Raw genomic sequence first — 13,836 nt, forward strand, 5'->3', positions numbered from 1 at the left:
AAGGCCCTCCGTCGTCCGCCCGTCTCTCGGGGGCCGCACACTGAACTCTCTCAGAGGCCACACCCCCACACAACACGCCATGGGAAATGTTCGTACGTGTATTCGCCACAAGACGGCTCTCTACATGCAGTCGTCACCCTCCCCGGCACAGGCGGCGCGAACGGAGAGCGTAAAACCCGCGAGGAAAACGCCCGCGAGCGGCCCGTGCAGCGACACACGGCCACAACCTACACGCGTCGCCCAGACAGCGGACACCTGTCGGTCACCCGGGTCGTTGCCACCCCGACCCTCCCCCCCCCCTCATCGTCATCGTCCGGGGGCCACCACAATGAACCCGCCCCTCCCCTCGGCAGCCACCAAACGACGTCGCAGGACGGCCGCCATGAACCCTCCCTTCCCCTCGGCAGCCACCGCACGACGTCGCCTGGCGACCGCCATGAGCCCCCCCCCCCCCGTTCCCCTCGGCAGCCAACGCACGACCGCTCCCGAAATCCCCACCCTTCCCGTGGCAGCCGCCGGAGCAGCACCTCCTCCCACGCGCTCGCACCGGGCGCCGGCGCGCTCAGCGCTTGGATTTCTTGCGGATCTTGCGGCTGGGGGAGCGCGACCTTGAGCGGGAGCGGGAGCGCCGGTGCGGCGGCGAGCGGGAGCGAGAGCGCCGGTGGCTGGGCGACTTGGAGCGACGCCGGCGGCGCGGTGAGTGAGACCGCGAGCGGCGGCGTGGCCTGCGGCAAGGGCGGCACTGTCAGCGGCGGCGGCGGCCGGCCGGGCGCAACGCCACATGACACAGCGTGACGAACCATGCGAAGGCGCTACTGACGGCGCACGGCAGGCACAGAACACGACAGAACGCGTGTACGTGTGTGTCCACAAATGTGTCACGAAAAAGACAGCGGATCATGGTTGATAAGCAGCTAAGTTGTAAGTGAGAAATCGCATGGGGGCAAGCAAACGACAATCAACTATAACAAAGAACCGCAAGAACACGATCAATTCTTAAACCATTGGAAGCTGTTCCTGATTACAGCATGCCCACAACCCGCCCTTCCTCACCACGTCTAATCCCCTAGTCCCTACACCCAGAAACTTAACTCCACGGATTCTTCCCCGGCCCGCCGACCTTACCCGACCCCGGCGAGAGCACAGCGGGCCGGCGGCGGTGGTGCGGGCGCCGCGCCCCATACCTGTCCGCCTTGGGCGAGCGCGAGCGGCGCCGGCTCGGGTACGAGTGGTGGCTCTCGCCGTCCGAGCTGGACGCGCTGCGGTCGCGGCGCCGCTTGCGGTCCGAGAGCTGCCGCTCCGCCTGCGGCAGGGCGACGGGCGATGAGAGCGGGCGGGGGCCGGGCTGAACCGCGGCCGGCAGCAGGCTGACGGCAGACGCACGGCCGGACCGCGGCAGACACACAGCTGGACCGCAACACACGGCTGGACCGCGACAGACACACGGCTGGACCACGACTCCCGGCTGGACCGCGACAGACACACGGCTGGACCGCGGTAAAGCACACGGCTGGACCCGCGGCAAGACACACGGCTGGACCGCAAACACACGACTGGGCCGCGACAGACACACGGTTGGACCACAACTCCCGGCTGGACCGCGACAGACACACGGTTGGACCACGGCAAGCACACAGCTGGATAGCGCCCGGCAGCAGACCGTCGACAGACACGCCAATGGACCGCGGGGCGACCCTCCAGATCTCCTAGACGACCAGGTCCCCGTCCCCCCCAATCGCCCCGCACGCTCCACCCATCGACCAGACAGCCGCCGCGGAGGCGACGAGTCGCCTCCCACGCCGGCCAGACGGACCGTCGGCGCGGACCCTCCGCCCCCCCCCCGCACCCTCCCCACTCGCTAACGCGACGACGGCCCAGTGGGGAAGCCGAGGTCACCCGACCCAGCGTTAGCGGAGACCTCCCCAGACGCGACGAACAACAGCGCGACGGAACGAGCAATAGCGGCAGCCGCCGAGCCAGCGGCGGTAAACAATGCCGCCGGAAATAATGGGCCGCCAGCACTGCCGCCGGCACCACAATGCGACCAGCGCCCTCACCACGCACGCCTCCGACCAGGCGCAGCTTAGGGACAGACTCAACCGCCGGCTGAAGGCGGCTTCACAGCGCGTTTAATAACACCTTATTCGAGAACCGGACTTGGCGAAGGCGCGGGGAACGGCGCGTTACATGTGCCACGATGAGAGGAGGGGTTACCCCGCGGTTCCTCGGGGGGGAATCTGTCGACTCGTTCTGCTGGTTATCACGTCTTGGGGCACCGGAGTTTGAAAACGTTTCTCAATGGCCGTTTAGGCGCCTTGGCCACCGAAAAATGGCCTCGCTCTCCACTTCTATGCGGCGGAAATATAGACATTCCGAATTCTGCCACATTGTTGACACCTTGTGTACCGTATCGTTTTGTCTAATCGTTATGCAGACGTGAAGTGCTTATGGAGTAAATTCCTCGATGTCAGTGATCTTTCTAAAGATAATCAGAAACCATGGGCTGGCATGCACTGATAGTTCCCGATAAATCAAGCCAGATCATGTCATGATATAGTGAAGTTTCAATCACACACCACACACGTGTCACGTCAGTTCAAGCGCTGACATTCTTCAACATGACTGCAAGCAGAAACAGAATAAGGGTGACGCTTGGCGCATCAATGTCTGGAATAGATTCATTTAAAATGAAATAAATTCAGTTAAATTCATTCACTTCACCCCCGGAAGTAATCGGTAGAATGCTTCGAATCAAACAAGCTTTACTCTGGTGAGCTGTACGGAAACAGCAAAACGTATCTAACTCGCATCTTTTTGACATCTGACATCTTTTGAGCCGGCGTAACAAGTAAAACATAACATACATCCTACAACGGTCCTAACATACATCCTACAACGGTCCACGTAAAACCGGCACATGACGTCTAGGGCTGCGCAACTAGTTCGTATTGGCTTTCACTCGCCGGATATAGAATCCACAGCCACTCTGATCCTCCCCGGCCACTGAAAGGGACATCGAAACGAGCCTCGGCCAAGCCCCAGTGGCCAACGACGTGTTTTGTGGTGGCAAAGCGGATATTGTTACGTTTCAGCAGACAGTAAAAGCACAGCAGTGTCGACTAAATTCATTGCGAGAGCCAGCAGTCGGATCTCGTTGGCCCAGGGGGACATGCCGCAACGAGCTGTGGAAATCACGCCAGCACGGAGGCAATCCGAATATCGCGCCGATGCGACCCTAGGCCCCCCCCCCCCCTCCGTTCCGCCCACCCAACGCTTATGACAAACTCCGGCTGCGTACGTGTCTTGCTTCCTTTCCGGGTCATTCGTCCACTGAGCCGGAGCGGTACGCCGGCGTGAACACCGGTGCTGTTCTGAGGTACTACAGCGCCGCCGTGTGGGCCAGTGCCGGCGGAACTCGACCCGTGACCCCATCTTCAGGCGACATGCTGGAGAGGTTGTGTGAGGAGGTGAACCAAGCCGCGCACAGTTCCGCTGCCTCGGAGGAAGGAGAGCTGCGTCGCCGGAAATCGACCGATGACATGAAAAACGGCGCCAGCCTCACGTTTCGGTGATAATACACTGGAGGACTTCTGTAACGAGCTGAGCCAAGCTCGATCAGAACAACAGCGACCGCCAAGTTGGCTCTGCTTCTTCACGAGCCATCTTGCACGGTTACAGTACAGTTGGCGGTCACATCTAGTAAAAAAACCGGAATGACGGAGAGCTGTAAACATACTGTTTAACATCACAAAACCAGGAAGTCCTTAAACGTTTGATTCTCGGTCTGTTGTGTTGGTACTCTGATCCCATGACCTCGTGATCTTATAACCGTGGCATGCCTTGACCAAAAGCAGGAAATGCGACTTCTCAGCACGCGCTGGGTTGGCAGACAGGCTGGTTGTTTCGCTGGTCGTTCCGAGAAGGAAAATCAGATAGGTTCTTCACACAAATGGCTTTCTGTGGGTTTCTTGTCAAATCTATGGAAAAAGGTGCCAAAAGTCACAAAAAGAGGACATTTTGAGCAAGGAACACACGGACGTGACTTTTCCTATGGAAGCAAACTACAAGAGCTTATCAATTTGGTGGGTAAGCACAACCATCTAGCATCCGACCTCTCCCCATGCTCAATACTACAACCCAGCCAATGTACGGGACAGATATAACCACTCAACACCTGCCATTTAATCTTGTCTAGCGCTGTGACTCCAGCACCGCCATGATCAACCTAAAGTGGGTTACATGGCTATGCTCCAGGCCCTGCCAATGTATTTTCGTAAAATATGTGGTGAAAGGATAATAACATCACATCCGGTCCATGTTTTGGAGACCATAACTAAGCCCCGAAGTCGGCATTCTCATAACATGACCCGTTTCTGCTCTGAAAATCCAATAAGAGCATCTTCGACGAACATTTACGTTCCCAGCGGTGTCAACGTCTCTTGAGCTTCACCGCTAAAAACACATGCGCAATCGGGGCCGCAGCCGCCTGCGAACCAAACGGTAGGCGCCAATCGCCTTCGGCATCGCTCCCGGCCGGCGATCTCGGCCGACTTTACAGCCTCCTAATTGGATTGATGAGCTGGTTAGCGTGGTGCTGGCGTTGCCGGCCGAGCCCCATGCCGGACGCGTCCAAAGGTCGCCCGGTTGTCGTCAGGGGGAGGGGCGCGGCGCGGAAAACAGTGCGGCCATTCACAGGCCCGCTCGGACGCCGTTTTGCCCCCGAGAGGGCGTCCGTCTGATGTACTACGCCATTTGTCTCCCCGCCAAGGACCGACTCGTTATTGTCGCAACGCCGTCGACGTTAGCCGCTGGCGGCGGCTGGCCGGCGGCGGCCGCCACATCGCTGCCGGGCAGCCGTCGGCCCCAGGTCTGCATGCGGACGGGGCCGCGGCCGGTGCCGGGCGTCTGGCGGCAGCGCCAGCCGCCGCTGGCGGCGACGCTGCCGCGGCCCAGCCGCCGCCAGCGCTCCAGTCACCTGGCGAGGTGAACGCCGACAGACGTATCACAATGAAAGTGAACCTGGCGGCGGGAAGACGCGGCGAAACGGGGTGGGCGAGGGGATGGGGGAGGAAGCCGCCCACCGCTGCCGCAGACGGAGGCTCGGGGAAGGCATGTCAGGGGGACGGCTGGGAGAGAAGGCAGTGAAGTTCGTCTTTCATGTTCAGCTGGGCGTGATATCACCACTCCAAGTCACCTAAGTTCGGCGCATGCCGGTTCCGTTTGGATCCTGGGGGTCACACGTGGACGCCACTGAATGCAAGTCAAGGGGCAATCGATCAACTTCCGATAACTTCCGAATGATGGATGACCCTCAAATAGTTTTGACGGGTTGAATAACGAGATTAAGTCCAGCCAGACGCTGTTGACCCAACTCATACGGGTCAAAATTTCTCAGCTGCAGCCACGGACGCTTGGTCACGTGGGCTGGGCAAGAAACACCCATCCTCAGCCATAGTGCGCACCATTTCGCATTTTGTTAGCGTTTTGAATTCGAGCGGCGTGCAACAAAGACAAAAGCTGTTGTGTTTCGCGCCGTCAAGGCCAAAAGAATTAAAAACAAAAGTAAAAACTCACAAACCAATGTCCTGTGCTTTACTGAGCCAGACCGTCAGACTGGTGGTGCCGCGTCAGAAGGCCGCTGGGGCGGACCAGGCGCCAGCCGCTTCTGAAGCTGCCCCTTACATTCATCGCACAGGTACTACAAAACTAAAACACGCAGCAAAAACTTCAATCGGCGTCCAAGCCGCGCTCCGCCAGTTTGCGTGTTTGTGTCCGCGACGAGGTTTACTCAGCATTAAAGCGCTTACCGTTGTGCACGAATGGCCTCCCCCACGTCTGACAGCCCACAGCACAGATGGCTTCGCCCCGAGCCTTCTCCACGTCTGACAGCCCACAACACAGATGGCCTCGTCCCCAGCCTCCCCCACGTCTGACAGCCCGCAGCACAGATGGCCTCGTCCCCAGCCTTCTCCACGTCTGACAGCCCACAACACAGATGGCCTCGTCCCCAGCCTTCTCCACGTCTGACGGCACGCAGCACAGATGGCTTCGTCCGCAGCCTCCCCCACGTCTGACGACACGCAGCACAGATGGCCTCGTCCCCAGCCTCCCCCACGTCTGACGGCACGCAGCACAGATGGCCTCGTCCCCAGCCTCCCCGACGTCTGACAGCCCACAACACAGATGGCCTCGTCCCCGGCCTCCCCCACGCCTGACAGCTCACAACACAGATGGCCTCGCCCCCGGAGAGAGCAGCGCTGCACTGTCGCCGGACTTCCGCCTTCCGCACGTGCTCAACTCGGCGGGACGCCCCGCTCCGGGTGGCCGCCAGGCGCTGCTCACCTTGCGCATAAGCTTGGCCCGGTAGTGCTGCACCTGTTCCTGCAGCGTGTAGCCGGTCTTGACCGAGCGCTGACCCGACTCCAGGTCATCCTGGTAGGCCATCACCTTCAGCTCCACCTCGCGCAGCTTCACCCGTCTCTGCTCGGAGGCGTCGCTGGCGGCGGCGGAGTGGACTGTCACACACCGGGCGCCCTTCGGGCTCGTCAAAAGTGCCACTCCGGGGGGAAGGGAGGGGGCTGCGGCAGACGGGGCAGTGGGGGGGGGGGGGGGGGGGGGCGGTAGGGGGCAGTTACATGGCAGCCGCTCAGAGCTGGTCAGAAACACTGCCCCCGGGCGGGCCAGTTATACAGCAGCCGCTGAGGACCTCGCCACAAATGCAAATGCAATGCTTGCCGACACCAAACAGGCCGCGTCGGGGAACAAGACCGAACCAGCACGGGCACTTCGACCGCGACGTCCACGCGCCTGTCTAAGATGCAAATGCCCCAAGCCAGCTGACCCAGTGTCAGCTTTGACATTAACATTAGCCTACTGTTTAGTTTTCCTACTGCGGTGGCTCATTACCACGGGCGAAGCCAAACATCACGAGTGTCTGCCGCGGAGGGGGGCGCTGTGGCGGATCTGGCCACGATTTGGCCCCGGTTCGGGGCCGCCCCGGTGACCGGGCCCGCGGCCGGACACGGTGCCCATCCAGGGACCGCTCGGCCGCCGCGGTCGTCCCGCCCAGCTCGGCGAGCGCGACAGCGCCGAGCCGTAGCTCTCAGTTCAGCTGCGGACAGAAGCTGTCTCCGATCGATCCGCCACCGTGGCCCACCGCCGTGAAGGCTCGAGATCACTGGCAGAAGCTAGCGAAACATTAGTATCTGACATTGGGCTCTGTATTGAGCTATTGAACGGTGAGGGCTGCGCACCTGTGGGAGTTCCTGTCACACTTACGGTAACCCGTCAACCGTCGCACTGGCGGGGCTCCTCACCGACGCAGAACTGCCGTGGGGGGGGGGGGGGGGGCGAGAGGGGTGCGCCAGCCGCACCCTTGGATCTCGGATTCCAATAAAACTGGGGGGAGGGGGAGGGTCAAGTTCCGGTCGATAGTCTGCAATTCAGAACGCGCTTTGTGTTGACCCATTTTGGCATCTACGGTCAATCTCATTTCAATGGCCTTCTTTCATTCAGGTTGTCAATCGCTCACGAAAATGGCTTGGCGATAAATGGATTCTGAAGACGAATTTGACTGAGATTAACATTTTTAACAAAATACAGCATCCTATCACATAAAAAACGTCACCAGAAGACTGGTCTACAACAATCTGCTGCGTCGCATAGCACATCCACGTGACAGCGAGTTTGCTGGGCAGGACACGAACCGCGAACAGTTCATACTTCTCGTGTGTATAGCGAAAGGCGCGGACAAATGGTCAACTTAGGATCACGACCATTGGAGCTCCTTTGGTGTCATGACAACGATCACGGTCTCGAAAGTGACAATGTCCAGTTTAAAGGTGGGTAGCGCTAACGAGCCAAGCACCTGCCGCAGGCATCCCAAAAATCAGAACGACAGGTCAACTTTGCTCAGTGAACTGGGATGGTCCCGTCGCTATTGGGACTTAACGACGCACTCAGCTGCTGAGGCTATACGGCGTCGCCTGCCTCTCACCCTGGCAGGGAAGGCGGGCAACGAGGGGAATCGATCCCCGTACTTCTGACTGCCCAGCGTGCAGCTTCACCACACTATCGGACTGGGATGGCCTAATAAACAACACTTGCATAAACAGATACACAGTTGGTGGACGGTAAAACCAGACATGGCGTACAGACAACGGGTAGCACGCTGGAACGCATGAACACGCGCCCAGGTGGTCGGTTGGATACCCTTCGCTCGGTTGGGGGTTAATTTGACCAGGCCGAAATATCACAAACTGACAGAGCTAGAGGCACCAAACTTACAGGGTGTGGCGCCCTTTTCGTGAACTCAGTTGGGTCAAACGTTGAGGTTCCTAGGTCATGACCTTCGGGCTAAATAGGTCAAACAAGGTCAAACTCCAGGCTGGTGCCCAGTGTCCCCAGAACCTGGATATCTGCTCTAAGCTAAGGGCCACATGCTGAAGGGAACATGCTCACTCAAGGTCAGTGACCTTGCTTGACCTTTAGTAGGTCATGGTGACCAAAATAATAAACGATTGATTTAAGTTTTCCACGTGAATAAGCCACAACGATTACGTTAGGCAGCATGCTCCCAAAAACAAAATGTTGACCAGGTGCATTTCAGGTCAGTGAACTATTCTCACCTTAAAAAAACTTATTAACACTTAACACTTATCACTTACTTAGCTTATTAACACTTAAAAGAACTTATTCACACTTAAAAAGTCGTTTGAGGGTACATAATGCGCTTCCTGTTATCCGTTAATTCGAAATGAGCACCGGAAACTACCCCACGCAACAGGCCCTTGAGTAATAAAACAGCAACAAAAACAGAGCACAAAAAAACATTGGTTTTGACCTGGGCCTGAACTTTATACCTGACTTGACTATACCTGACCTGACTACACCTGACTACCTGAGGTCAACGAAATTCGTCCATTCAATCGTTGTTGCTTTAGTAGGCATCTCAGAGATGTATGGTTTCGTCTAACACTCCGTTGTTGCATCAGATTGAACGACTCCATAGAAATTGACTTCGCTGAATCCATAGTCTAGCCTGCCGTAGGTCAGTGGCATTACAAGGCACAGCTAACTTTTTAATGCCAACAATCCGCTATTCAATTGTCCACAGCCCTGCAAAATTTGGCGCGACTGCACCGCTCCGTTCGGAACCCATCCCGGAAAAACCTTCGGGGGAGGGGGCAAACTGACCCCCACCCAAGTGCGTTAATCACGACGGCTACACCGCACCGCACTTTGGACCAATATCCTACAAGCCGTGTAGATCAGTCAAGCGACATGAACTTGACCCTGACATTTCAGGGATGTCAAAAATCGATGTGGGCAGGCACGTAGCACACTGAAAGCCTCATGAGGCCGGCGAGTTTCCGCGGCGGTTCTGAGAAAGGCTGTTGGAACGGGTGTGGTATGGTCTACGCCAAGGTCAGTAATACGCCATGTTGTCATAGACTTCGACTGCCGGAGCTCCTCTGTCCCAAAAACGTTCGCTGCAATGTCACCGGTTGTCATGCCACGTCTCAGACAAAATCCGACAGAATCCAGGCGACGCGATAAAACCAATATCGCAATATACGCAACGAACACAAGTCACCCACTCTCTGCGGCGTTTCCGCCTTGCATGCATATAACCGGCAACCTATCCAGTGAGCACCTACGATGGAAGAAAGCCACGTCCCAATGATGCACAGCACGCACTGACAGCGGCGGATGTCTTTCATGCCACGGCTACGCGCCCCGATCGACGAGGAAAAACGGACATCCGGGAAAGGGGCGCGCCTTAAATCCGCTACTGAAAATGAAACGAGTAACTTGGGTCGTTAAGAGCAATGGGTACTGCAAAACTCTCTTCCCCTCCAGTCCGGCCCAATTTGGCGGGAACATACCCGCGGCACAATCTTCTGAGGCGATATTTATCATTGAATTTATGATATAGTTACAGTTATATATTGAAAAGAGAAGATAGTCACCAGATATTCCTTACGGCCTGAAATTTTCTCTCTGGCTTGAATGGCGAAATTCAATTCCGTTGCAAGACACGTTTGTAGCGACTCGTGCAGCTCCGGCCAATGTTCAACAGCGCCGGCTCCTTCGGTAATTCTGTGTCCAGTTATAGAGCTTCAGCGGCTTGAACTATGTCTCCGAACTTACCCCCGACTCAGGACCCGCGCCCCGCCATTCAGACGGCTTCCAGCCACATCTGGGCAAACGAGGGAGCACCGCCCCGCGCGGGGGGCCATACATCGACATCACTAGAATAGCAAAGCCATCTCCCGTCAGCGCAGGGGGTGCTGAGCCTTGCAACAGATGGAGATGACGCGTGATGACGCATTGCCCCCGCACGAGACGTCGCCGTCGGTCGGCATTGGCATGCATGAGCCCGCTACCTGGCCCGAGAAGACGGACGAACTCCGCCACGACCTGAGCACCAGCATTCGTTTTGAACGGTTTCGAGCTATTCTGGTATGATCGCATTCATCAGCGATCCACGGCTAAACTCTCCGCGCCTTCTGACGCATGACGACGCGGGCTGGGAGTTCAACCGCAGCCCAGTCTCGCGCCGCCGCTGCGTGAGCCGATCTCGGCCGGGTCAGGCGGCCCGTCGCCCACGAGCGCCGTCTCGGGGCCACTCCCGCGATCAGGCACGCTTTTAGCGCCGAGCTAGCAGCGCGTCGCCAGCGCGGACCGCTCTCGCCGCCGCCTGTCCGCGCGGCCGTCCAGTCCATCTCGGCGAGGCGGCCGAGGCCGAGGCCGAGGCGGCCGGCGCGTGGGCGGCCGTCGTCAGCGCGCAGCGCACGTCGGCCGGGACGCGTGGCGCGAGTCAGCCGGCAGCGGCGCGGCGGCAGCGGACTAACAGCCGCCGCTCGCCGCCGGACCGGGGCGGGGTCGGGGCCGGGCCCGGTGGCTGCCGTCGTGCCCGCCGCGGCGCCGGGCTCGACGGCGGTGACGCGGCGGCACGCCGGCCGTAGGCCTCGGCGATAGAGCATCCGGCGCCGAGCGGCGTTTGGAAACGCGAAGCGATCACACAGTGTCGTCCAGCAAGGAATCGCAGAAGCAGGGGCCCTACTGCCAGAAGACCGCCTTGCTCCGAGACCGGTGTCGGCTCCGGCTTGCTCGCTTTGTCCCTTTGTCTCCATGTATCTGCTTCCTCCCCTCCCATCCCCTTCCCCATGCCTCTACCCCTACCCAATTCCTCCGTTACCTTCCTGTCTCCCTGCACGCGCCCGAGCCAGTTCCGAGAGTCCCATACCCGACAGGCGACCCTGGCGCCGTGTTGGTGTTGCCCTGGCTGCGCGAGTCCTCGTCGGCCGGCTCGTCCAGCGGCACGCCGTCCACATCCTCGTCGCCGTCGCTGTCGGCGGCCGCCGGCGCCGCCGGGCTGGGCGCCGCCGCCACCGCCTCCCACTTGGAGGTGGTGACGGCGCCGGCCGCCACCTCGTGCGGGTCGACCGTCTCCCAGCGCGACGGAACGAAGCCGCCGGCGGCGCGGCCCGGCGCCTCCGTCGTGCGCGCCGCCGACGGCCCCTCCGCCGCCGCCGCCGATCCGTCCACCTCCTCCACTGCGGGCGCCCGGGAAGCAGGTCAGGTGGGCGTGGCGCGTGGCCACAGTCGAGTGATGCCCCCTTCCCCCCACCCCCACACACGCACGAGGAAATAATGGGCTTGCGGTGCTCGGGTGTGTCCAGTGATGCCTGCCGACGAAACAAACGCTGGCACTATTATGGTAGTGAAACCAAGCACGATTTCGCCTCCGATCAAAAGTAAGGGACACTTTTAGCACGCAGCGTTTCCTTATCACACAATTCTGAGACAGTGCCTGTCCATTGTTTTTGACCCACTTAGGGTGCAACCCAACGGAACTGCGAGGGCGCGCACCACGTTTCTAGCATGCGACGCTCACGCAAACCCCGGGCCGGGTCGGCGTCGGTCGCCACCGGCCTCTAGCGCCACTCACGCGGCACGCCATCCACGTCATCATCGTCGTCGGCGGCGTCGGCCTGGCCCTGACGGCGGGCCTTCTTCAGGAGGGCGGCGCCGTCCAGCGGCACACCGTCGACGTCGTCCGAGTCGCTGAGCGGGGCGCCGTCCACGTCGTCCGAGTCGTCGCCGCCGGCCTCGCCCTCCGTCTGCGGCAGACGGCGCCGTCAGGCCGGCCGCCGGCGCGGCCGCGCTCGCCGGGTGGCCACGCCGGCGCCCGTGGCGGCGGGGCGCCCGCCGGGGCCCGGCCGGGGGTTCAGCGCGCGGCGCGAGCGACTCCTCGCGCTGCAGACAGCCGGGCAGCCAACGCCGCGTCCGGGTCGGTCGGCTAAGCTGGCCTGCGTCGCGCACTGCTGACAAGGGGGGAATGCAGTCGCAGTGGATCGGTCACTGCGGAGGACACCTTTAGCACCCGAGTGGAATGAAATGCAGCGCGTACCATTGGCAAACACGGGCTCCAGTCAAACAACATGCGTATCTGCGCAGCTTCAGTTGACCAGGCCTGACAGGCGGCCACCGGAACACCTCAAGGCGCATTTGATTGACTGGAGGTCACCATTAGCCAATGTTAAACGCAACTGCGTCCAGCTATACGACGCGCACCCCGAGTTCGCCGGCCGGCTTGTGCGCACATGCCGCCGCATGAGCAGCGATACAAACCAGCGCCTCTCAGAACAGCAAAGACGTTGCAACGCCGGCTACTGTTAGTGTGACCCCAGGTCGCGCTGTCGGGTGGCTCAGATGAAACGGAACCTAATTACTGGGTCTGCGACGTATGGACACCCCAGGACACTGCTGCCCCCGTTACAAGTTGCATGGCTCGCGCCGATACTGGCGTTCGAAGTTCCCGGTCGGGACAGATGAATTGGCGCCACCCGCGCGGGTCACCAAGGCACCACGCATGGAAACCCGAGGCCACAGACCTGTCACGGGCGTCTGCTCTGGCCCGTGAGCGGCCCCTCGCCCCTTCCCCCACCTCACCGCGCTGTCCTGGCCCGTGAGCGATCTCTCACCGCGCTGTCCTGGCCCGCGAGCGATCTCTCACCGCGCTGTCCTGGCCCGTGAGCGGCCTCTCACCGCGCTGTCCTGGTCCGTGAGCGGCCTCTCACCGCGCTGTCCTGGCCCGTGAGCGGCCTCTCACCGCGCTGTCACCACAGCTGCGACCGGCCGGGTGTCCAAGCCTCGGTTAGGCCAAGTTCGACCGATGCGTTTCGCAGCGCGCGGCCAACCCACTTCCAACTGACCGCTCACACACCGAGTCCGCAGTGAGCCAGTGTCAAGAGGGTGAGCGAGTGAGCACGCTCCTGAATGAGTCAAGGGAGCAGTACACCACGCTTGATGGATTAAACAGCGGATTTCCGCGGCGGCCTATCAGCCACGGTCGCCCCCTGAGTCCCTTGAGCGGGACACGGCCGACGAACTGGCCATCTCCCCTCCCTCCCCATTCCCCGGCGCTGGCCAGTCGAGGCAGGAGAGCACAAAGCCGGCGGGCGCCGTCTGTCCGCCGGCCCGCGTCAGGCGGCGCGGCCGGTGGCTTCGGCGCTGATGACTCGCGGGACACGACGAGGCGCGCCGTCTGCCACAATCACCGCCAACACACAATCGAATCAGCGGACACCGCACGGCTCCCGGCTACCGACAGCGCCGAAGGCCAGTGGGGACGAGCAGCGATCAGGGAAGCCTGGGGAAGACGGACAGCGATCGGGGTAGCCTGAGGACGAGCAGCGCTCGGGGAAGCCTGAGGAGATCGGGCAGCGATCGGGGAAGCCTGAAGAGGACGGACAGCGGACAGGGAGGCCTGGGGAGGACGCGCAGCGCTCGGGGAAGCCTGAGGAGATCGGGCAGCGATCGGGGAAG

The 13,836-nt window shown here is 60.4% G+C and overlaps 1 protein-coding gene across 1 annotated transcript in view; it reads right to left on the bottom strand.

The window, feature by feature from the left end:
- LOC119110128 (U2 snRNP-associated SURP motif-containing protein) overlaps positions 1-13,836 on the bottom strand; it is a gene marked incomplete at its 5' end in the record, with an annotated part of 32,267 nt that overhangs the window by 3,899 nt on the left and 14,532 nt on the right. The window contains 5 exon segments of the mRNA XM_037233866.1: positions 674-725; positions 1,185-1,303; positions 6,343-6,496; positions 11,252-11,561; positions 11,957-12,128. Of these exon segments, the coding sequence (XP_037089761.1) occupies positions 674-725; positions 1,185-1,303; positions 6,343-6,496; positions 11,252-11,561; positions 11,957-12,128 (807 nt within the window).

Source organism: Pollicipes pollicipes, unplaced genomic scaffold (assembly GCF_011947565.3).
Source record: "Pollicipes pollicipes isolate AB1234 unplaced genomic scaffold, Ppol_2.1 Scaffold_7231;HRSCAF=8579_pilon_pilon_pilon, whole genome shotgun sequence".
In the NCBI taxonomy this organism is placed as follows: domain Eukaryota; kingdom Metazoa; phylum Arthropoda; class Thecostraca; order Pollicipedomorpha; family Pollicipedidae; genus Pollicipes; species Pollicipes pollicipes.